Raw genomic sequence first — 23,684 nt, 5'->3', positions numbered from 1 at the left:
GCATTGTTTTAAAGGTCCCGTCACAAATTCAGATAATGATAATAATTCCCGTTTAGATCAATTTTGAAACTAGCAGATTCCCACATCTATCGTTCACAAATTCTACCATGAATGAAAAAAAAAGTTAATTTATTTTGCGAGGAAAAACAATTGCAACTGATGCTAAAGAAAATGTTGATTTGTTACAGTTTCGGTAAAACACCTCTAACAACAGGTATGATGTTTATGCATCATTTGAAAAATGTTGAAACTTGTGAAGTCAGTTCAAGAAATGGTTACAGAAGCTGAAGAAGGGCATAGGGATACCAAATGAAGACCGAACTTAACACAATCAATCAAAGCAAATATTTGCAGAACGCCAGCAGATCACTAAAGTCAAGCATCACTGGCTGCGGCCAGCGTGCGGGTGGGTGACCACTTGGATCAGTTTGCGTAGGGACCGAGGGTGTGCAGTATTGGTCCTCGCTAAAACTGTTCTACAGTAAAGTGCTCGACTTTATCGTTGGACTACCGAAGAGGATGGGCCATTCCCTCTGCACAGGATCAAAATTGCGATGCCGTGTCTTCGGATCATCCTCAGGGAGGTTTCCCAGTCCGTCGCCAATAGCCCATTGTGCAGCTCTAGTGCGACGTTAATTAACTACAACAACGAAGCCTTTAAAACACTTATTGCATTCACACAAACTTTCAGAAAATGAACAGCATTGTATAACAAATGCGAAACGAGTACACAAGCCGAGTTTCGAATGCTCAGATGCGATTTTTTTACAAATTCTCTAGTTATGAGCTATTTTAGCTGAGAAATACAAAACGCAGAAATAGACAACCAAAAACGCAAACAATCAATTAATCAACCGTAAAAAAACTTGCTGTTTACCCTGTATTGGTTTTGAGTTCCTGCAAGTTTTTGGTTTTCAACCTTTGTTTTGAAACTATTTGCTTTATAGTTTCAAATTATGAAATAAACATATCAAATTGTTTTAAAATAAGACGACTATTATTCACCTATCATTTTCTGTAATTTTTTTTATTATCTGAAATTATGTTATCGTTCATATGATACAGAAATTACGAACACTGCTACTTTTTTTCAAAAAGTTTTCAAGTATTTTCTGAGAAAGAATGTAATAATTATGCCTTTAAAATGAAATTCATCATGGAATGTTTTTACATGGTTAGACTTTTAAAACTATTTTATATTTTCAATCTTCAAACAATAACAAAACATATGTTAAATGCTCTTGTTTAAGATGTAAGCTTAGTTCGATAAGAATATATTGAGGCTTATATTTCTTTAGAAATTATTTCTATAATTGAAAATTTATTAACCTTTTTTATATGTTTATCCTCTCATCAGTTTTCCTGGCATGAATCTGTATGGATAACTTTTTATTTATTTATAATGTTTTTTTCTTGAATATTTTGTTAAATAATACAAAGTGAAGTTTGACAATAATATAAGACCTCAATCACTTCATATTTCAAACGATTTCTCACCAGAATCGAGCAAAACAACAAATCATAGCAATATTGAATTGCACTTACGTTTACTATTTGTTTTGATAAAGCAAAAATGAGTTATTCTGGAAATATCAAAGATAACCAACCAGAAAGGATTGATATCATTTTTGTTTTTGTATTTAAAACACTAGAAATTTTCTACTTGCATTATAAGTAAGGTATTTTTTGAAAAATGTATCACATCTCATAATCTTGAAAAAATAATATTGTAGCCATAATCATTGTGATTATCTCATGAAAACATGCTCCAAATTTGTTGCATACGTTTATTTATGGGATATATCTGTATAGGTACCTGTTTGTGTCAACTGCAATCGCAAAAAGTTAATTAATTATAAACTTTCAAAATATTTTAGCGAAATATAGACTTGTCTGGAAGTGGTTACGACTTAAAACATTTTAGTTGTCCTCCACTTTCTTTTAAGAAGTTTTGTTGCATGGCCACTGCCTGGAAATTGCAGAGGTTTCGCGATTAATTTTAAGTAGGTACCAATAAGAAAAAATTTGCTTATATATTCAATGTACCAATCTTAAACTTATCATTAAATGTAATTGCTTATTTAGTAAACTTCCATCATCGCTAAAAATTTTCTGTACACCTTTGAAAGTGATGCACTTTGCATAATTTAATTTTAAGTCTAATAAAACTATTTTTACTTTTTTAATCTACTTGAAAATTGCAGTTTTTAAATTTTTTTTATTTTTGTTATTTTTTATGCATTAGTCTTTTAATTGTCAACTCTGATTTTTGTTGCATTGAGATTTTTGCTCAGCTCTTTAACAGTTAAAGCGTTGATATAAAATAGCTTTTTTGACTTGGTTAAAATAAATGCATTGCATTTATTAAAAAAGGATATATATATTATACAAACCTTTACTTGTAATGTTTGGAGTTACTTACTTGTAATGTAACATGGTAATTTTAGAATCTTGAAATGTATTTCATCCCTTAATACAGTACAGAATGGAAATCAGAAAAACGGTTATCTGGAAATCAGAAAACCGGAAAACCAAAAAATCGGGACGAAATTCGATACATTTTCCCTGCCATTTTTTAAAAAAAATGTTTTTTTCCTTATAAGATTTTAGGATTTTTCTTTCTTTTTTGAAAGATGTTTACCATACCATCATTTTAGAAATAATCATTACTATATTACTTCGTTTTTTCTTCTTTTTAAGATTATTTCCAAATATTTTTTATTTTTTTTTAGTTGGGTTTAACACTAAAAAAAACGGCTTTTTGTAGCGATTCAAAAAAACCGGAAAAATCAGTTATCCAGAATAGCGTTGGTCCTGATCATTCCGGATAATCGGTTCCCTACTGTATAATCTTTTATTCAATTGCAAATGGTTGTTTTAAAATTTTCATTTTTATGTTTCAAATTTTTGCTTAAATAAAATATATTTATATATTATTTAAAGACCATTTTGGTTAGTTTATTAGATGATAATTTTTTCCCCTTTACATAATTTGACAATTAAAATTAAATTTGTAGTCTAACTACAATCTTTTAAATAATCTTTTTATTTCATTTTATTAGTAATTGTAAATATTATTTTAAAATTTCAGATTGTATCTGCATTTGCTGCTGTATCTTTGATCACACACATATTGGGTTATTTAATTCCAACTATAGCCTTCATTTACAGTTCTTTATGTCTCTCTATCAAGTTTCTTATTTTTCTGGGTGCTGCTTTAATTGGGATACTGACTGGATTAGATTTGGATCCTTATGTACCAAAGAGAATAAAGAGGCAGCCAAATGATCTTATTGTTTCGAAAACTAAGGTGGGTAAATAACTGTGTTGAAAAGGTGTCTGCAATACAACTCTTTTTAATTTCTTTTCACTATTTGAGAAACTACCTTGTAAAAAGATAAGGACTGCTCATTCTTAAATATCACAGTTCAGGCAGAAGAATTTAGATATTAAAATACTCTATATGTGTCAGTAACTTCTGTTTCCTGTAAAAGTAGATAGTACGAAAAATGCATGAAATATATATAAAAAAATAGATAAATAAATAGATAAATTAAAATAATATATTCTATTTCTGTCTGTAGCTTTGGTGGTTTTTAAAGTAGAATACCTTTTGACATAGTATTCTTTTTATTATTTTGGTAATGAACTGTCAAAGATTAACATCAAGTTTTAATTTTTAATCATTATTTGTTGAAAAAAATGTAACCTTATTCAATTGATAACTAATAAATATTATGAAGTATATTATATTTATATGAAAAGTGAAATGTAGTATTTTTCTTCCAAAGATGAAATTTTTACATTGAGCAGTTTCTTAGTACTGTTTCAAGATAGGTAAGCTGTAGAATTTTTTCCTCATAATATCAGTGGTTGGCAAAATTTAAATCACTTGATTTTTTTTTTAAAAAGTCATTCATTGAAATCAACTGTTTCTTTTTTTAATGTCACTGATTTAAATTAAAAATGTTTTCTAAAGTTTGATATCTTTGACATTCAAGACTATAATTTAGAGCCATTCATCAAATATTTGTTTCTGACAAATTAAATGTAAAATTTATTTTTTATTATCTAATTTATTAGGAGATATATTATAAAAACTTTTTTTATGGGGGTATATTTTAGCCAAACTTATTGCATTTTTAATTCACAGCCTAACAAGTACAAAATAACAAGTTGACTAAGCAAATTTATTACCAGGGATTTAGTTTGATGGGAACTGAATTCTTTAATTTTTTATTTTTGATAGGGTAATTTTTCTTAGTCATTTCCTTTTCAAAAAATGCAATTAAAAAAAGGATTAAATGCACTTATAATCTATTAGTTTAGTTAAAGGGTAATGCATAGTAAGATCATTTTTGAAAAGAAATTGTTGAGTTCATAATGAGATTAATTAAATAATAATGCTAAGTTCATATTTTTTCTTTATTTCAATCGTAGTTTATGATGTAATTAACTTCCAATCATAGAGCTAGAATGGAAATAGTGCAAACCCAATGTTATATTACCCATCTCTCTTTGACCCAAACTTCCAAGTCTCTTCTGTTGCATGCTCTACCTCTTCATCCGCAATGTTGGCGGAGAAAGTAGGGCATTGTGTGGCAATTGAGATCAATTTTCTTTTCTAATACATTTGCATTTTGTACTTATAAAGGCAATGAATGAAAGACAATTTTTGCATTCTTTTTAAACATAATTAATAAAAATTGTTCCCACTTTCCAGCTCTGTTCTTCATTCACCATAAACAAAATTTTAAATTGACCATATTAGTGTTTATTTTTTAATAATTTACAAATTAATGTAAATAATGATGCATCAAAAATATACAGATCAGTTTATATTTAAGAAATTTAAGTAAAAATGTTTAATTTATTATTTTACATTATTTTAAACATGAAATTTTAATAAGGTAACAATATTGCTTTTATTAAATTTCAGGCATTCTAAAATGTAAGGGTTTTAACTGAGTTAAAAGTAGCTAAATATTAGTTTTTTAATTGTTTTAACTTGGCAAATTTGTTTACTGGCAATTATTTTTTTATCTTTAATTATTGTTACAGAAAAGTTCCGTCACAGACGAACAACTAAGCAAACATGGTATATATATTTTGGTTTAAGGGTATGGGGGAATTTTATTGAATTTTTTCTGAGAATGCCCCTATTAGCCTTGAAAGGGCTCTTAACTATAATTTTTCTTTCACAAAACTGTGTTATTTAATTTATATATTGTTTCATGTTATAGTTTGTAGCAATTTTTTCTATTGAATTTATATAATATTTAGAAATATTTTTAATTTATATGAATGTTTTTTTTTTATTAGGAGCGACTTGCAGATTTGAAATTTCCACCTGGAAAAATTAAAACTACTCCATTAGTCTCTCGAAATGTCGATGACGTCATCGAGGAACTGATATCACTGTTATTTCGTGACTATATTTCAAGCTGGTACTCATATGTTGTGAAACACCCTAGTTTATTTTGCAAACAATTAAAGTAAATATTGATGATTCATTATCAGTAATTTTTAGTAGGGATGTACCAGGTACCCGGCAATTACCCAGTACACGGCAAGCTAAACCAGAGATTTATTACCCTGGTCCAGCTAACAAATTTAAGTGCCGTATATTCAAATCTTGATTCTAGTTTTCTTTATTCAGTACCAGCAGACTGATTTCACCTGATATCCNTTTTTAAAGTTTGATTTCTTTGACATTGAAGACTATAATTTAGAGCCATTCATTAAATATTTGTTACTGACAAATTAAATATAAATTTATTTTTTATAATGTTATTTATTAGGAGATATATTATGAAAACCTTTTTTACGGGGGTATATTTTAGCCAAACTTATTTCGTTTTTAATTCACAGCCTAAGCAAGTACAAAATAACAAGTTGACTAATGTCACAACGTTGCCTCATGATAATTCTCGTGGTCAAACTTGTTAATCTTTTGTTAATTAGACAGTTGATTAAGATCCCATGGTCTCATCTCGCAATTGCATTACAATGGTCAGTTGAACTTTTAACTTTCTAGAAATTTGTCAGAAGATTATGTTTGATTTGTCGACCTTCGGATGCATGATAAGACCACGAGATCACGTTTGACCCTTTGAAATAAAATGTATAAATAAACTCCATAAAAAGAGGAAATAGGCAGAATACAGACTCCTTGCGAAGCGAGAGACTCATAATACGAGCAACTATGGGTAAGTGTGGTCCTCCTTCTCCTTATATAATAGGATTAAGAAAAAAATAAATATAATTATAACTTTTAATTTGGATTCTTTAAAACAATACCCGTCACACTAAGCAAATTTATTACCAGGGATGTAGTTTGATGGGAACTGAATTCTTTAATTTTTTATTTTTGATGGTGTAATTTTTCTTAGTCATTTCCTTTTCAAAAAATGCAATTAAAAAATGAATTAAATGTACTTATAATCTATTATTTTAGTTAAAGAGTAATGCATAGTAAGATCATTTTTGAAAAGAAGTTGTTGAGTTCATAATGAGATTAATTAAATAATAATGCAAAGTTCATAATTTCTCTTTCTTTCAATCACAGTTTATTATGTAATTAACTTCTAATCATAGAGCTAGAATAGAAATAGAGTAAACCCATTGTTATACTTCCCATCTCTCTTTGACCCAAACTTCCAAGTCCCTTCTGTTTCATGCTCTACCTCTACATTCACAGTGTTGGCGAAGAAAGTAGGGCGTTGTGTGACAATTGAGATAATGTACAGATTAGTTTATATTTAAGAAATTTTAATAAAAATGTTTAATTTATTATTTTACAATATTTTAAACATGAAATTTTAATAAGGTAACAATATTGTTTTTATTAAACTTCAAGCATTCTGAAATGTAAGGGTTTTAACTGATTTAAAAGTAACTGAATATTAGTTTTTTAATTGTTTTAACATGGCAAATTTGTTTACAGGCAATTATTTTTTTATCTTTTTCATTGTTGCAGAAAAATTCTGTCACAGATGAACAACTAAGCAAACATTGTATATATATTGGTTTAGGGGTATGGAGGAATTTTATTGAATTTTTTCTGAGAATGCCCCTATTAGTCTTGAAAGGGACGGGCTCTTTAATTATTCTTTCTCAAAACTGTGTTATTTAATTTATATATTGTTTAATGTTATAGCTTGTAGCAATTTTTTCTATTGAATTTATGTAATATTTAGAAACATTTTTAATTTATATGAATGTTTTTTTTTATTAGGAGCGACTTGCAGATTTGAAATTTCCACCAGGAAAAATCAAAACTACTCCATTAGTCTCTCGAAATGTCGATGACGTCATCGAGGAACTGATATCACTGTTATTTCGTGACTATATTTCAAGCTGGTACTCATATGTTGTGAAACACCCTAGTTTATTTTGCAAACAATTAAAGTAAATATTGATTATTCATTATCAGTAATTTTTAGTAGGGATGTACCAGGTACCCGGCAATTACCCAGTACACGGCAAGCTAAACCAGAGATTTATTACCCTGGTCCAGCTAACAAATTTAAGTGCCGTATATTCAAATCTTGATTCTAGTTTTCTTTATTCAGTACCAGCAGACTGATTTCACCTGATATCCTATGTCAGGTAGCACTGTTTTATGTAAATTTAAATTAATTAAATTAATGTTATATCCTGATAAAAATTTAGTTTAATACCTGGAACTGATTGTCTAATAAATGCAATTTTTGCTGGATACACAGAACTGGATTAGTGGAATTTTTTTTTGCCTGTTACTCAAAACCAGGTGGGTATAGGATTCAGTTCTTGCCGGGTTACCAGACTTAAATTTTTGGGGTTCAGTACATCCCTAATTTTTATTTTGTCATTAATTCTGTAAGTTGACTCAGAATATTAATTTTGTCATCTGAATATTAATTGTTACTTTTTTGCCAAGGTCTTTCTTTAAGTATCTTTGACATGCAAGTCTTGGCCTCCCTCTTTTTCTTTCTTTGCCAGGTGGCTCGCAACTTTTGCAAGATTAGATTTATTTGTTCCAGAACGTTTCAGAGTTCACTGATAATTATGCTAATGACCAAATATATTTACCAAAAATCCTCTCTGTAGGTCCTAGTGTTAAGAAAGTTCTAAAGAAAAATATATGTTGCAATGACATGTAGATTTAAATTTCATGGTAAATGGTTAATTACTTTTCAGAATTATTTTTTTCGTAAAAAACAAATTTCATTTAAAAAATTCAAACTGCAATTTTAAAATTGCTTTTATATTCCTATTATTTCAAGTTGTACTACAAGAAATTAAGAAAAATTTTGTTCTTTATTTTCAGAGATCCTATCAGACAAATGTTATTTACATTTAGAGATCGTTGTCAAAAAATTTCTGAAATTGAATTGATTACCAGTGATATTGTTAACATCCTAACCGACCACATGCAACGTATCAGATTTTCTGTGGTCAAGTGAGTAATATATTATTTTTCATGATTTTAAACTTTTTTAGTCAATCAATATGACTGTAACACCATCTGCATGTTTCAAATACTCGGTTTTTTATTGGGGTATCAATTCATTTTAGCTATCCAGATGTAACTGATGTTTCTATTGAGTTAGGCTCATGAGATGTTACAGATATTTCTGTTGATTTAAGTTCACCAGATGCAACAGATATTTCAATTGAGTTAAGCTCATTAGATTCATCATGTGTTTTTTTTTTAAATATTTTTTTACCGCAAAGAATCTTCATAAATTTTTACTTTTAATTGTTGTGTAGGATGTAAATAAAATCTTTAATTAAAATTTTTTAAAAAATGAAGTTAAAACCTAACCATCATAAGTGAGTAAATGAGCGGCTCAGCCTGATAGTAAACAAACCATTGTATTTGTTTTGATAAAATTAAATTTTTAAGTTCTTTCCTTCAAATTAAATCATTGATTGTCTATTAAGGATGTTTTAATCTTTAACTATATTATGCCAGGTAAATATATATTTTAGTGTAAATCTACATGATAGTCCATTTAGTAATGTTACACTAAAGAAAATCATTTTTTTTCAGTATTTATTGTTTTTTATCTCATAAAAAAATTTCCCTAAACACAACTAAAATAGTTTAATAGAATTGATAAAGTTGTTTTTCGTGATAAAAATTTATATGTGTTTTTTAAAATGGGAACTGTCCCAATTTTTTATGCAAATAAAAATTTAAAAACTTTTGTTTTGTTTGCAAAGATATTGTTTTAAAAAAATTCACTGTGGTTATTTCTTATCCAAATAAAACAATTTTTTAAAAAAAATAATTTTTTTTTTATTTTTTAGTTGATTTCTTGTATATAAGAAAATCAGCACATTATAACTTTTTTGATTTCTTTGAAAAATAAAATTGCAATTTCAGGCAAAACATCTAGTTCTTAATGTGTTACTGATTTGATTTCAGTCCAGCTGAAAAAATCCAGCCATACATGGTTTTTAAGTTTTTATCATCCAAAGAGGCTGAATTGGATCATTTAAGATGTCTCTGTGAATTTCTGTTGGCTACTCTATTACCTCCTGATTATGTTGACCATCTTACTTTAAAATCTCTACTCAGAGAAATATTCACAGTTTCAGGTGAGTTATGTGATAGTTATAGAGTGACACGTTACTTATAACACACTTACCAACATTAACTACACATATTACGTAACACGTTACATATCTGTAAAATGAGTACCATTTTATAAAAACTTGCTTAAAACATTTTATTTTTTAAAAAACAAAGTTTATTTTTACATGAAAGAGCATTTATGAAACTATTTTTCCATATAGTTCCACTAAACTAAATTAAACTTAGTAGCACGACAGCCCAAAGAGAGCCAAAGCCTACTCTGCCCATCTCAGTTTTCTTGAACTTGGGAACAACTGCTCCTGCACCCCAGTGCAGGAGCAGTTGTTCCGGTTGGGTGGTCAGCTGAGCATGGAGCCCCCAGTGTTTAGTCTCTAAGCATGCTCGGTGCTCATTTTATCGATCCACTAAAAGGATGAAAGGCTGAGTCAACCTTACCGGGCCCAAGGATAGAACCCAGGACCTAGTGTTCAGATATTTGACATAACAAGAAACCAACTTATCTATACCTTTGTCAAATTAAGATGACACCAGCGATGGACACGTTTAAGTTGCACCAGTTTATATGCGTTTTAAATAGCTTATTATTATATTTGACAAGCACAAAAACTATTTTAAATTTAATCAATTTTAATAACCAACTTTAACTTGACGATGAAATATCGAATAGAATCGACTGCACATAGAGTGCTTGGTTTAGTAATATTTCCCTCACTGTAGCAATGAAAACAACTCGAAAAAGAAAAGACGTGACTTTGCTGTGATGTTCTGTTTTAGATTAATGTATGACAAAAGCATACCTAATAAAAATTTTGTGTTTTTCTTTAATTCATCTATATTAAATTGTATTATAATTAACTTAATAAAACTTCTTGCTTAATTTTTTTAAACCTTTAAAAAGTGGATCATTAAGGAAAGGTTTTGTCTTATATTTTTGTGTGAGATTAATTTCATGATCAGTAAAAGTATACCATGCTACACAAATTTATTCTAATTTAGAAAATAAATTACATCAAATGTGTTACATTTGTAACCAATTCATATTGCTTTCATTAGAAGTTGATTGGGTGTGAACATGTCCAATCTAGCCCCACCACCATGTGTCTACACTAACCTCACAAAGACACGTGTTTGTTTATGTCTTATACTGGTTAATTGAAACTATACGGAGTAAAAATTTATAACAAAATTATCGGTAAAAAAAGCAGTGTAAATTATAGCATATTCTCACCTTTAGTTGAAATTCTTAAGATAAAGTATGTAATAAAAAAGTAAAGAGAAAAATTGTAAGTTACTTTTTCATTTAAAAAATATTCTTTTACAAATTTCTTTGCAAGTACTCACTGTGTAGTTATGCATCAGCATAAGGAAGTGTACATCAGTGTTGTCGATCTACAATATATCACAGAGGAAATCTGACCTATAAATAAAAAAGTAATTCAAGATGCGTCCAGCTTCTTGTGCACACTAGTTCCCCTCTCCCTTGATATACACACACGCACACATATTTATTAAATATTATTACTCACTGATTGGTCCAGAGGTGGTTGCAAATTTTATCGTTCATATTTACTTTTTTCTGCGATTTTTTAAAAAGTTTTTTGGGTGTTACTTCCTGGCTAAAGTTAAACTTGTCAGATGTTTTGGCACAGGCACTGATAATTAAATTTTGCCATTTTATTAATTATTTTATGTGTTAAGGATTATAAAGAAGAATTCCAATTATTCAGATTAGTTATTGAGACTAAAATTGTTGATGATTAATAAAAACAATATTTCTTAGAATGAAAATTGAAATGGAGTTGAAGGATAAACAGAGTAACTTAAAGTTTGGTGAAGTTCTGCAATATTTGTAATGACTATATCAAAGTTTTATCTAATCCCATTCATTGATAAAAACAGAAAAAATATTAGTTATAAGTAATCACAGGAAAAAAACAAAACAAAATTTAAATGTGAGAAAGCGCTAAAGCCCAAAATTTATCTTCAATATAATTAATATGAAGAATTATAACTAATATGAGATTATAATGTTAGATTAAGAATTATAGCCTATAATGTAAGAAATATAACTAAATTGAAGAAGAAAAAAGGCAACATGAATGCAATTCGGGACTTCATCAGGGGACATTGTGCATGTATTCATGTGGGATCTTTTCTGTGAATAATTGTAATTCTAAACAAAATTAATCAGTTATTCACATAAAAGCTCCCTCATGAATGCATGCACAATGTCCCCTGATGAAGTCCCAAATTGCATTCATGTTGCCTTTTTTTATATTTCAATAAACTTTTCTCCAATCCTGATCAGTTATAATTCTCTAGTCTCTCAGTTATCATTCTCTAGTCTTTATAATCAAGTCTTTATAATCTAGTCTTCAAATCAGTTATAATTCTCTAGTCTTTTCATAAATTCTAAGTAAATTAAATTTTTTTTTACACAAAATTATTAGTACATGTTTTTTTATCATTAATTTCACTGATAATTATTATGTTTTTCTTCTTCAGTGTTTTATCCAATCATTGACAAATTATGTGATCCCGACTTTATAAATATGAAGCTGATTTCATACTTGAAGCAGCAGCAGTTGCAAGCAGAGAAGCATCGGAAACTTTATGCCTATGCAGAAACGTATGAAGACTTTATCAAGATGATTCAAGAATCATTCGATATTGAAGACTTACGAAGAATGAGGTATTACATCACTAAATCAATGATACAATTTAATTGTAAGGTTCATAAATATCTCATTTTAAACTGTAATTTTAAAGGACCAAATATTAAGTTTCAATAGTTTCTGAGTGATAAAATATCAAAAAAGTTGTATTTTAAAATTATTTTAATTTCTCAAACACTATTCATCTGATTTCTTTTTATGCCAAGAAACATAAAAATAAACTTAAAATTAAATGGTCCAAACTTTCAACTTCTCGTCTTACTAACCGATAAGAACAATATTTTCTGAATGGTAGCTAACCTCCCATATTTTGATAGTAAAAATTTAAATCGATTGAAGAGAAAGTATATTCATACAGGAAAGTTTGTTTTTGTACCCGATTTCTTAACTTCAAATAAAATCTGCTAGATTTTGGAAACTACCGATTCTGAAGACTTTCAAACTTCTGGGTCTTTATTTACTGAAAGTGGGTCCCAATTGAAAACAGCATAGATCCTCTTTTTTAAGATATACATGAAGAATAAATAATTTATGTTTTAACTTTTTAAAGCTGTTATTTTTACTAAAATTTAAAGTTTAAAACCTTCTAAATTTTCAAAAATTGCAAAATTTATTGTGAAATAAAATACATTTACAATTTAACCAATGTTTCAAAAATTAAAACTTTGTGAAAGGGGTAATGATTTTTCAAGATTTAAAGAAAATATACAAATGATCTATCCCAGGACTAAAAATTATTAAGTTGTCCTTTTTTTAAGTCTGTACATTTATTTCCCCCCGACTAGAATGAATTTAGCATACCTGCCAACTTTTAATCCCTTCCATTATTATTTTTCCCAGTGGTATTAAAATGGAATTAAAACTTCAATTTTAAGCAAACAAATACGTTGTATATGAGCAAACTTAAGTTGACAACCATGATAGTAACGCATATTAATATATGTGCTTAATTTTTGTAAGAATAGTGGTGATCAAAATCATTTAAAAATTAAGTTTTTAAAAGAAAAAATAGTATATATTTACTACCACTTTAAATATGAAAACAAAATCTTCCGGAAAATCCGGAAGAGTTGGCAGGTATGATGTAGTTCTAACGTTTTGAACATGAGCCTGTTATTGAACCTTAATTCCTAACTTGTAATTTGACTAATTTTAGATATTACATTGCTACGGAAATAATGCAAGCCACAACTATGAGTAATCTAAAAAGATCAAAAGGCATTGATGCAGGTAATAATGGATAAAAATATAATTATTTTTTATTATTACTTTCTGCAACCTAACTGAAAATAAGACTTTTATTTCATAAGTCAATAATTTTGTTTTTCAGACAAGGAATTCAAACCGCAGAAAACGAATAAGGGAGACCTTCTGCAAGCGAGGGATTTATCTCGTTATCTAAATCAAGTATTTATTTATTGAATTGTATGTTTTAGTAGGATTTAATTATTCTTGTACACATTATCACTCTGCTCAGATTTTATGTGTTTAATCTTTTGATGTTAATTAAATTGTCTTTTATGCAAAAAGCTGCTTAATTGCCATCAACATAATTTTGAAGAAAAGTTTTTTTTTCTCCACTCCAGCTGAAAAAAATTAAATTTTTATTCTATTCTTTTAATTTTGCTGTCATTGCTTTGCTTATTTCAAAGTTAGTGGAAAAACAAGGTAACCAAGAGTTTTATCAAAATTGAGTTGTTATGTCTAAATTTGGTTATCATCCTCATAGTAGCCTTAGTACAGTACAGAACCCGTTATCCGGAAATCAGAAAACCGGAAAACCAAAAAACCGGAACGAAATTCGATACATTTTCCCGCAATTTAAAAAAAAAAATTTTTTTTTCCTCATAAGATTTTAGGATTTTTCTTTCTTTTTTGAAAGATGTTTACCTTACCATCATTTCAGAAATAATCATTAGTGTATTACCTCATCGTTTTTTCTTATTTTTAAGATTATTTCCAAATATTTTTTTTTTTTAGTTTGGTTTAACACTCAAAAAACGGCTTTTTGTAGCGATTCAGAAAACCGGAAAAATGAGTTATCCGGAATAGCGATAGTCCCGATCGTTCCGGATGATCGGTTCTCTACTGTAGTATGCAGTGGTACAAAGTATTCAGCGTTTGGAAGTCTTGAACTCTTTTACAAATTTTAATTAAATATTGATACGTAGAAACATTGTTTATTTTATACTAGTTATTTTAATAGCATAGCAGCTTTATAAAAGTTTTCTATAAATTGATCTCAAACTGTTATATGTTATTTACTGCCCCAATTATAAAATTATATTTAAATCTGTTGAAGCTTTTTGCTCTAAACAACAAAGTAACGCTGAAATTAAATGTAGTAAATGTAGTTATACTTTTACGGTAATTTTTTAGAGAAAATTATGCAATTTTTATTTAGTAGTTCACCTTTTATAAAAGTGGTCTAATATATGTATACTGTACCGAAATGTGTCTTGAATTTTTATATATATATTTTTTTATAAAACGCTGTCCGAAATTTTTTTTAATCCACTACAAAGTTTAGCCTAGCCTTTTTGTTTAAGATTTAACAAAAATGAAACTATTTTCTATTTTTAGTTCAATTGAAAAATGCAGCTTTTAAAACTTTTATTTTATATTATTATAATTACTTTTATTATTTTTTATAAATATAGTTGCAGTTTGCCAAAGCTCAGTGTGAAAAAAGACTGAAAGGCATAGGTGGTGCTGAATATATTTCAATTAATAAATCTGGGAATGGAAGTTCTAATAAAAGTGTTTACATGCCTGGTCAAAAAGTGTTGTCCATGTCAGTGATTATGCAGTCAAGTTTCTGTCGGAGACATTTCTCTAGATTTCTTCAGAAAGAGGAATCTCATTCATTGTTGGGGTATTTACTCTTTTTTGTTTATATGTTTCCATTGTTTATCTCTATTGGTAATGAAGAAGCTTACTTGAATAACAAGCTAAAAAACATTTTTCTGAACATTTAATGCTTGCCTGGTAGTATAGGTCATCAGTTCATTTTATAAAATTTTTACTGTAAAATAATTTGTAAAAGTAAGAGCTATTTTTATATCCTGACATTTCTATACATTCTGCAGCTGATTTTCTGAAGTTCGCTATAACATCACATGACATGTTTTGCTTCCAAGATGGTGTTATGTAAAAAATATACATATATAGTAAGCTGCTTTTACTCTTCCAAAAAATTTTTTTTTTCTTTGAGTCTAACTTAAGAAGAAGAGGTATTAATTGCCCCACAATTTATCTGCAATAACTGCATTGTTTGCATAACTGCATTGTATTTCAAAGTACTCCGAGCTCGGTTAATGTCCTAAAAATGGGATATTTTTTATATTGGATGTCCAAGTGCCCTGATTTTAGAACTTTATTGTGTAATATGTTTCTGCATATTTTCTGTGGCTTGCAGAGATCAGTAGACGCCTAGGGCTAACTTTTCAATTAGATGCCTTTGTAAAAAAGCTAACTATTTGAAAGGCCAAAAATAAATAAATATTTTCAATCTCCACCCTTAATATATATTTTTAAATTTCTTGACAAAAATTTAGAATAAAATATACATTCATTAGGAGTTGTAAATCAGTATTTGCGCAAAAAAGAAAAAAAATTGTTATCTAAATCTCTCAGATCACAAATGAGGAAGCAGATATGAAAAACATCAAAAATAGTTTGATAATCTGACAAAACTTCTGATAATTTCCTTTTAACTTTTCTGTTTCATCTGGTAATTAAATAATCTTTAATGTTTTCTGTACCAAAATGAATGTTGTGTTGATTCATTAGATTTCAGTTTGGTTTATGCGTTTGCCTAGCTTAAATATTTATTATCAATCTCTTATGTTTATACTTTTTTAATTCATTTTTGTAGAATGATTTTGGCATTTTTAGTTAAACATAAACCTAAGTTTTGTAGTTTAAGCTCAAAAATTGGTATTATATTTTAAGGACCTATTGTAAAAAAGTACAAGTTGCCCATGCTCTTCATGTGTATTGCAATTTATACAGCATTTCTTTAGTCAATGATTTGTATTCTAAAGTCTAAAAATTTAATAGTTATTTTTTTTATGTTTCCTATATGTTTGCATTTTCTTTTAATAATTTAAAATATCTGATTAATAATTTAGTTTCTGGGAAGCTGTTGATGAAATGAAGCATTCTGATAAGGTAATATATAATTTATAACGTTTTATTAACTATTGTTTCTAATTTGTTGCTTTTTTGTGTAGTGTAATTTTTATGTTTTTTAATATAATTTTTTGAACAATCATTATTTGATCTGTTATTTGTTATCTACTGGTGTTAAAAGCATTATATATGTCTATTTGTTTATCCTAAATATCAATGGTTTATGTTTCATCGTTACTTTTGTTTCGCTGTGCATGATTTTTTGTATTTGCTGTATTGCTTTTAGGATTCTTGGCATAAATTAGGAAATGAAATAGTACAAATCTATGTCCACCATCAATCAAGCAGTGTACGTTTGAATAAAAGTACACTCAAAGGAATCGAGGAATTTATGATGGCTAATAAAGTAAGCATTTGAAGTGTTTATTTTTAAATTATGAATTAATTTTTATCAATGTTCTTTCAATAGTGTTCATTTATGTAAGTCAAATATGATTTTTAGATGAATATTGGCCATATATTAACATTGGTTTTCTATACATTGGTTTTATGTCATATTATAATAATATTCAGCCATATTTTTTTCATGTAATATTTTTTTACTGAAAAGATGTTCTATTTTTAATTTATAAATTTGATTTTAAATTATCAGTTCTATTTTTAGTTTTCAATTTTTAATTTATTACATTTATATTTAATTTAATTAAAATCTCTCTGATTTCCCGTTATATGTCTATTTTTAACTCTTTCAACTGATTAATTTTAACTTATTTATTTCTCATTGTAGTTCCAATTTTTATTTTTGGTTAGCAATTGAATTTCAAAATCAAAAATATAGTTCTTATTACCTCCAACTCTGAACCACAAAGAATACTGCGCATCTTCATTCAAGATAAAGGTATTAAACTGATCTTCAAAGTGAATGAAAACATTGTAAAATTTGTTTTGTATAACTATAATTTTTAATTTTCGCTTTGAGTTCTAACAAGTATTTTGATTGCTATACCTTTTATTATCTTGCCGCCATTCAAAATGAAATAGAAAGAGATATGGTATAAATCCACTCATCAATTTCTATGGAAATAAATTTTTTTATTTGTTATTTTAGAAATCTTTCTTGTTTTATGACTGTAGATAGCATTTACTGAGCTGAAGTGAAACTGATATGACAATAATTATGCTTTTTCAATTTATTCAGAAATTAAAAAAAAACTATAAATTAAAATATAAACATAAAACTTATTTTGATTGTTTACATTCTAAGCAGTTATATAGCATGTACAGGGTGGAGTCCGAAAATAAGTTTCTCATTCAGTTTCCTCAGGAACAGCAACAGGATAAACGAGACAGCGGTTGAACCTGAAAAACATCCATGTACTATTGGATGTCTCAGTGCCCGCGCAAAGCAGAGACAAACTTTTCAGTCTGGTTCCGGAGTTTTGTTGCTTGACTTTTTGGAGGCTGGAACCATCATTGCTACACAGTGCTGTTTCACCCTGTTGCAGACTATTTGGAAAAAGCACCTGGTATTCTCACATCTAGCATTCTGTTATTGGGTGACAATGTTTATCTCTAGAAAATTATCACAAAATTATTTTGCAACTGTTGATTGGGAGTGCCTTAACCATCCACCTTGTAGTCCTGATCTTGCACCCAATGACTTCCATCTGTTTCTGGCTTTGAAGAAAAATCCTGATGGAAGAGATTTTGGAAGCAATGCAGAAGAATACATAAGCTTCTACTTTCTTTTATATGCAGAGTCCTGATTTTTTTCCTGAATGGTGCGCCAACTATTACGATTTATTCTTAATTATTACGATTTAATGGTTAAGACTACAGTGCTATGATTGAGTAATAATAAAAAGTATAGCTGATTACAATTTTCATAACAATCTGTTTAAAATAAATTTTTTTCCCTTAGTTACCAATAATTATGAAATTTTGTTGTTTGCAGTAAAAATTCAAAATGTAAAAAAAAGAAGAAAAAAACAGTTAAGTGTTACTTTTTTCTAATTAATAGAAAATTTATTCATATTGTTATAAATATTAGGCTTACCTATAAAGTAAAAATACTTTAAAATTACACTCATTTGAATCTTTGTTAGCTTTATGCGTGTTATTGTACTTCTGATTACTGATAGCTAGTTTAGAAAGTTGGCACCTCTGCATGCTGTTTATTTTTTTAAGGTTCTGTTATTTTTGTGTTTTTATTTAAGGGTCCAGAGGCATTTTTTCAAGCTCAGGAAGAAATATATAGATTCTTAGAAGAGCACTACTATGCCTCGTTCATTGTTAGTGATGTTTATCATAAGATGCTTGCTGAAGTTGAAAAGCAAGGAATTGATTTTATGCAAGAACAACCAGGTGAGTAATTATTATTGATGCATAAAAGTAATCACTTTATTTATTTCAGTTTTTCTTTTGAAGCTATATTTTTAGTCTTAATTATTTTAAGCATTCACAGTTAGCATTATATTTTCCTAGCTTAATTATTTTTTTTAACCTCCTATATCATGACGATTGAAATCAAATTTCTATTTGTGATGTGCTTATTGCAATTGATAGTCATTAATGTGAATCATGTGAAAATTATAACCTAAAAAATATGGACTGCTGAAAGGTTTTAAAAGTGGGGATTTCATAAGCTCATAAAGATGCCAAAGTCAAGAATACCAAAATTATTAAGTTCTAGATAAGTTAAGTTAGAAGATATCGATTATATATAAATTTGTGTGGTTTTTTTTGTTTTTTGTTTTTCGGACAGTCATTCTGCGGGATTTTTAAAACCTCGATATTTCGATGTAATATTACGACATGCAAATTTCAAATCATCTATTGAGTTATTTTTTTTAAACTCTTGATTTGTGATTATGTAGTTGTAAATCAATTTGCTGTATGTTTATGTTTACGTTTATCACGATGCATTTCCATGTAGTTTCCATAATTTCACTATTTGTTTAAAAGTATATTTTTACAATATGAGTATTTTGAACCACACATTTAAGTAAATGATATTTTCACATGCTCTTGTGGCATTTTTATTATAAATCCTTATTTTTTTCAATCACTTTTTCAGCAGCTATTGCTATCTACTTCTTTATGGTTAAAATGAATTTTTTTCATAGCAGCCATTTCATTACAGCATGCAAATTTTCTTTAATTTAAATTTTATTTCGCAATTTTTTTTTCTAAGTGTAAGATGCAAAAATTGTCTCGATTTCAGAGGTCTTCTGATTTTAGAAGTCCAAGTTTTTGAGGTTTACTGCATATTTTTGGTACAATTAATATTTTTACTACTTTTGCATCACACTAAAATGCCCATTGGAACCTATTTCTTTGTTTAGAAGAAGTATCAGAGCTCCAAATTCCTGATGAAGATCCGGAAATCGACAAAATGCCCCCTGACACGTCAGATGTCTCTGTTTTTGATCACTCTAGTTATGCTCGTTCTCAACTCAAAGTTTTAACTGAGAAGATAGGCTACAAAAAACAAGCCTTAGATGCATTGCGCAATAATACAAAATGTGAAAAAAAGGTGCTTTTTTATTATTATTGTACTATGCATATGTTGAAGTGATTTTATTTATTTCAAACTTTTTGTGGGTGTACAGTGCACAAAAAAAGAACACCTGGAATAACATCGAATTCTATGATCAGATTTTAAAGTATTGAGGCTCAATCTTTATGGTTCAAGGCCCTAACCTTATCTATGGTACTTACTTACTTCAGACGACATTTTTTGTTTCAAAATCAGATGCAAAAAGATACTCCCTCTAAATAAACACTAATTTTTTTATGGATTTTAATTTATGATCTCAAAATTTTTGGAGGGGGGATAACTGCAATATGGAGAATTGGGTACCAATAGTTAAGTCAGGAGAGCAGTCAATAGTTTGGTTCCCTTAGTGTTAATTTTACTTTTTGTCATATCTTGAGAACTTTTTAAGCAAATTGAAATATTTTCTCACGTAATTATAAAATTTGTATACCAAAATTTAGTTCCATGCAACAAATAAATTTTAGCAATTATTTATTATTTTATTTAATTATAGTTAAAAAAATTTTGAATTTTAAGGTATATAACTTTTTACATCATTTGAAAGAATGTAATCTTAAAGGACAAACTATAAACTAAATCAGCTAAATGTTTCTCGAGAAACTGAATTTTCAAAAATTTGTTTATTTGAAATTTGGGAAACATTTAAACAGGGTGAAATTCATAAAAATTGGAATTAACATTAAAGGATTCAAACCTTTGACCACTCTCTTGGTTAAACTGATGGAACTGTATTTTTCAAATTTTGGTAACTCCCATTTTTGAGCATATAAAACCCAAATCTGTTAAAAAAAGAAAGATATGTACATGTTGAGAAATTATGTTTTTGTGTTAGATTTTTATTAAACTTAAAATATCATCTGCTCTAGTTAATAAGTATATTAAAGGTCAGACCTCTGAAATATTAAAATTCAGTCCTAGAATGGGAAAATCTGATCATTAGATCAAAAGTTATTCAATGTGCTCATTTTTTTTTGCTCACTGTACATTATCTTTTTATTATATAACTAAAACGCAATATAACAAATTTCTTTATGAATTAAAAAAAAGCCCATAATGTATATATAATAATGTTGTATTGTATAATATTGTTATCAATCAAGGAGAAACAGAGTGCCGCTATCTTTAATTTCTAACTCCAGCTGTAAAACTGCTTTGATATTACAAGTACAAGTCATTTTAATATTTTCTCTTACCATGACATACTTTCTTTTTCATAATAAACTTAAAATGAGCAACTATTAAGATTTTTGGATCTTCGGTCTAACTGCGAAATCTAATTATTTTAATTGCTTAAGTTTACTGGACACTATATTTAAATGCATATCTCAGCATGGTCTCCATATTTGAGATAAATTACTGATGTAAAGAATATGAACTGAAATCATGCATTCAAAACACAAACCTGAAATTGATTAAAAAAGCATCTCTTTTAAGTTTTATATTCTTGCATGAGTTTTGTATGCTATTTTTTTTTCAAATTTTGTAGAATCATTTTCATTAACAAAAAATCAGTTAAACAGGGTTTCAAAGGGTCAAAGAACATCAGAGGTTGACGGGGAATTTAAGCATAAAAAGTTAGGGAAAAGTGAAAAGAAACTGATTTTTTCCCCAAAATTTTTAAAAATCTTACTGCAAATCTTGCAAAGTCATTGAAATTGAAGTTGAATTATTCCAATGTCTCATACTATTATTTATTGATTTCATTACTTACAGTGAAATCGTTTCATCATTTATAAGTTCAGTTATATATTTTGTTTCCTTATCAAAAACTAGAATTAGATCACCAATAAATATTTTTTTCTCTGATGAAAAATTACTGTGTGCAGTAAACACAATATAGAATTTTATTGTAATATTTTTGAGAAAACTGTATTAGTCATTAGATTTTAATTTTAAATTTAATCAGGAATATAAAAATTTTCTGGTCAAATTATCCAGTGTCTAAAGTAGAATTGCTATAGGGCAAAATTAAGAAAATATGGTATTGGCCATGGTTAGTTGTGACAATTTTAACAGTAGCCATGTTTTAGAAGGTGTGGCCATTTTTTCAAAAATTTTGAAAAATTTTATTAGATTTAAAAAAAAAAAAACTGCTAATATTAATGATGTAAGCTATTTTTTTTGCAGCATTTCTCAATGTATAGTTAGCATGCATTCATTCCAAAATGGTTATCTAAAGTTCATTTCAACATGCATTAGCTGTTTTAGACACAAAAATTAAATCAATTTTCAGAATGAATAAAATATACTAATTGCATATCTATGAAAGAAACTAATTATAAAATGCAAATTTTTGAAGAAAAATACAAGTAGTGACTCTCCGGCAATTTTTTAAGAGACATATGTTATTGTTGGTTAGGTCAGTGGCAGCCATTAGTTTGACCTGTTAAGTCGTGCATGTTACTTGCCCATAACTTCATTAAAATAAGAAGGCTATTCGAATTGCATTTAAGGCCATTTCTTCTGTTGTTAGGTCATATTGATGATGGAAAAAGAAATTGCTGATCTAGTTCTGGAGCAAAACATGTTAGAGAACCACATTGAGAAAACAGAGCTTTGGATCGAATTTTTAGGTGTCTGGCAAGCATCAATAATGGAAGCAATGGTAATTTTAAATATTCTATTTCTATACTCTACATCATCATTATAAGATCTTCTAATTTCCAGGTATATTGAAATCTCGATATAAAGCAATATTACTGCATATTAATGAAAGTTTGTTATTCCGACAATTGGTAAATTTGTTCTTACACATAATTATATCCATAAGGATAATTTTTTATTGACGCTAAATTTTATTCATTCCGGTTTTCATGACGCCAACACAAGTGGCATTTCCGCAACAATAAAATTACACTGACTAAAATTAAAATCATTTGCGAAAAATCATGTACTTTTAATAACATTCTGAAGTCAATATAGGTAACCCCAAAGAATGACCAACCTTCATTAACGACTATTTTACTGTGGAACAGGGAGTGGTCGCTCCCGAGAGGTTTTACTGTACATGGGGAATTCATAATTTTTCATGTTTTGAGGTTTAACTGTAGTTTGATACTATGATAACAATTTGAATTTTATTGCAAACTGAAAAAAGAAATTATTTCCAATTGTATTTGAGTAAAAAAGAAATTTTTTAATATTGTATTTCAGGAGAAAAAAGAGAATGAAAAAATTGTTCCTTATTTTGTGATAAGAGTCCACTTAGCAAGCGACGCTGAGTTTGTTCCTAACAAAATGTCTGGATGGGTCGTTTCTAGGAGCCTGCAGTCTTTCCATAGTTTGCACCAGAAACTAGTTCCAGTGAGTAGAAGTAAAATATATTTTAAAATTGTTGTGTATTCAAGCAAAATTAACTCTAAAATGCTAAAATAAGAGTTTTGGAAATAATGATTATCTTATGATATGAAGGAAATTTGAAATAACAAAAAATGCGTTTTTTGAGAAAAACTGTTTCAGTATTTAAAAGAAATAGTAATATCGAGAACCTTTTTACAAATTTTTGAGACCCCTCAGAAATTGTGGGCCCTAGGCCCATGCCTAATAGGCCTAGGTGATAAAAACTTTTCTTCATTTTAGAAATGATTCTTGTCATGTGAGTGAAAATCATATGGAGAAATACTTCAAAAGAAATGATTTATATTAATATTTATAAGTTTTTTCTTATCAATTAAAATTTTTGAGAAAGTGGCCGCATGTTTTAAAAAGTTGCCTCTGTTAAAAATTATCC

General features: G+C 28.2%; 2 protein-coding genes across 8 annotated transcripts in view; both read left to right on the top strand.

Moving 5' to 3' along the window:
* LOC107439260 (coiled-coil domain-containing protein 92) overlaps positions 1 to 23,684 on the top strand; it is an 879,443-nt gene that overhangs the window by 298,846 nt on the left and 556,913 nt on the right. The window lies entirely within an intron of this gene.
* LOC107447852 (sorting nexin snazarus) overlaps positions 835 to 23,684 on the top strand; it is a 39,911-nt gene continuing 17,061 nt past the window's right edge. For 2 of the 3 annotated variants that reach the window (XM_071181941.1, XM_071181940.1), the window contains exons 1-15: positions 849 to 1,174; positions 3,092 to 3,310; positions 7,238 to 7,410; positions 8,312 to 8,443; positions 9,416 to 9,588; positions 12,092 to 12,278; positions 13,418 to 13,491; positions 13,592 to 13,668; positions 14,922 to 15,136; positions 16,395 to 16,434; positions 16,682 to 16,801; positions 18,612 to 18,759; positions 19,740 to 19,930; positions 22,428 to 22,559; positions 23,108 to 23,257. In XM_071181941.1, coding sequence (XP_071038042.1) covers positions 1,145 to 1,174; positions 3,092 to 3,310; positions 7,238 to 7,410; positions 8,312 to 8,443; positions 9,416 to 9,588; positions 12,092 to 12,278; positions 13,418 to 13,491; positions 13,592 to 13,668; positions 14,922 to 15,136; positions 16,395 to 16,434; positions 16,682 to 16,801; positions 18,612 to 18,759; positions 19,740 to 19,930; positions 22,428 to 22,559; positions 23,108 to 23,257 — 2,061 coding nt within the window. In that variant the 5' untranslated portion in view covers positions 849 to 1,144. Of the gene's footprint in view, positions 1,175 to 3,091; positions 3,311 to 5,322; positions 5,496 to 7,237; positions 7,411 to 8,311; positions 8,444 to 9,415; positions 9,589 to 12,091; positions 12,279 to 13,417; positions 13,492 to 13,591; positions 13,669 to 14,921; positions 15,137 to 16,394; positions 16,435 to 16,681; positions 16,802 to 18,611; positions 18,760 to 19,739; positions 19,931 to 22,427; positions 22,560 to 23,107; positions 23,258 to 23,684 lie in introns of all 3 variants that reach the window. The other variant, XM_071181942.1, reaches the window with a different exon arrangement.

The sequence above is a fragment of the Parasteatoda tepidariorum genome, chromosome 6 (assembly GCF_043381705.1).
Source record: "Parasteatoda tepidariorum isolate YZ-2023 chromosome 6, CAS_Ptep_4.0, whole genome shotgun sequence".
NCBI classification, from domain to species: Eukaryota; Metazoa; Arthropoda; class Arachnida; order Araneae; family Theridiidae; genus Parasteatoda; species Parasteatoda tepidariorum.
Note: the sequence above shows the minus strand (reverse complement) of the source record. Positions and strands in the feature narration are given on the sequence as shown.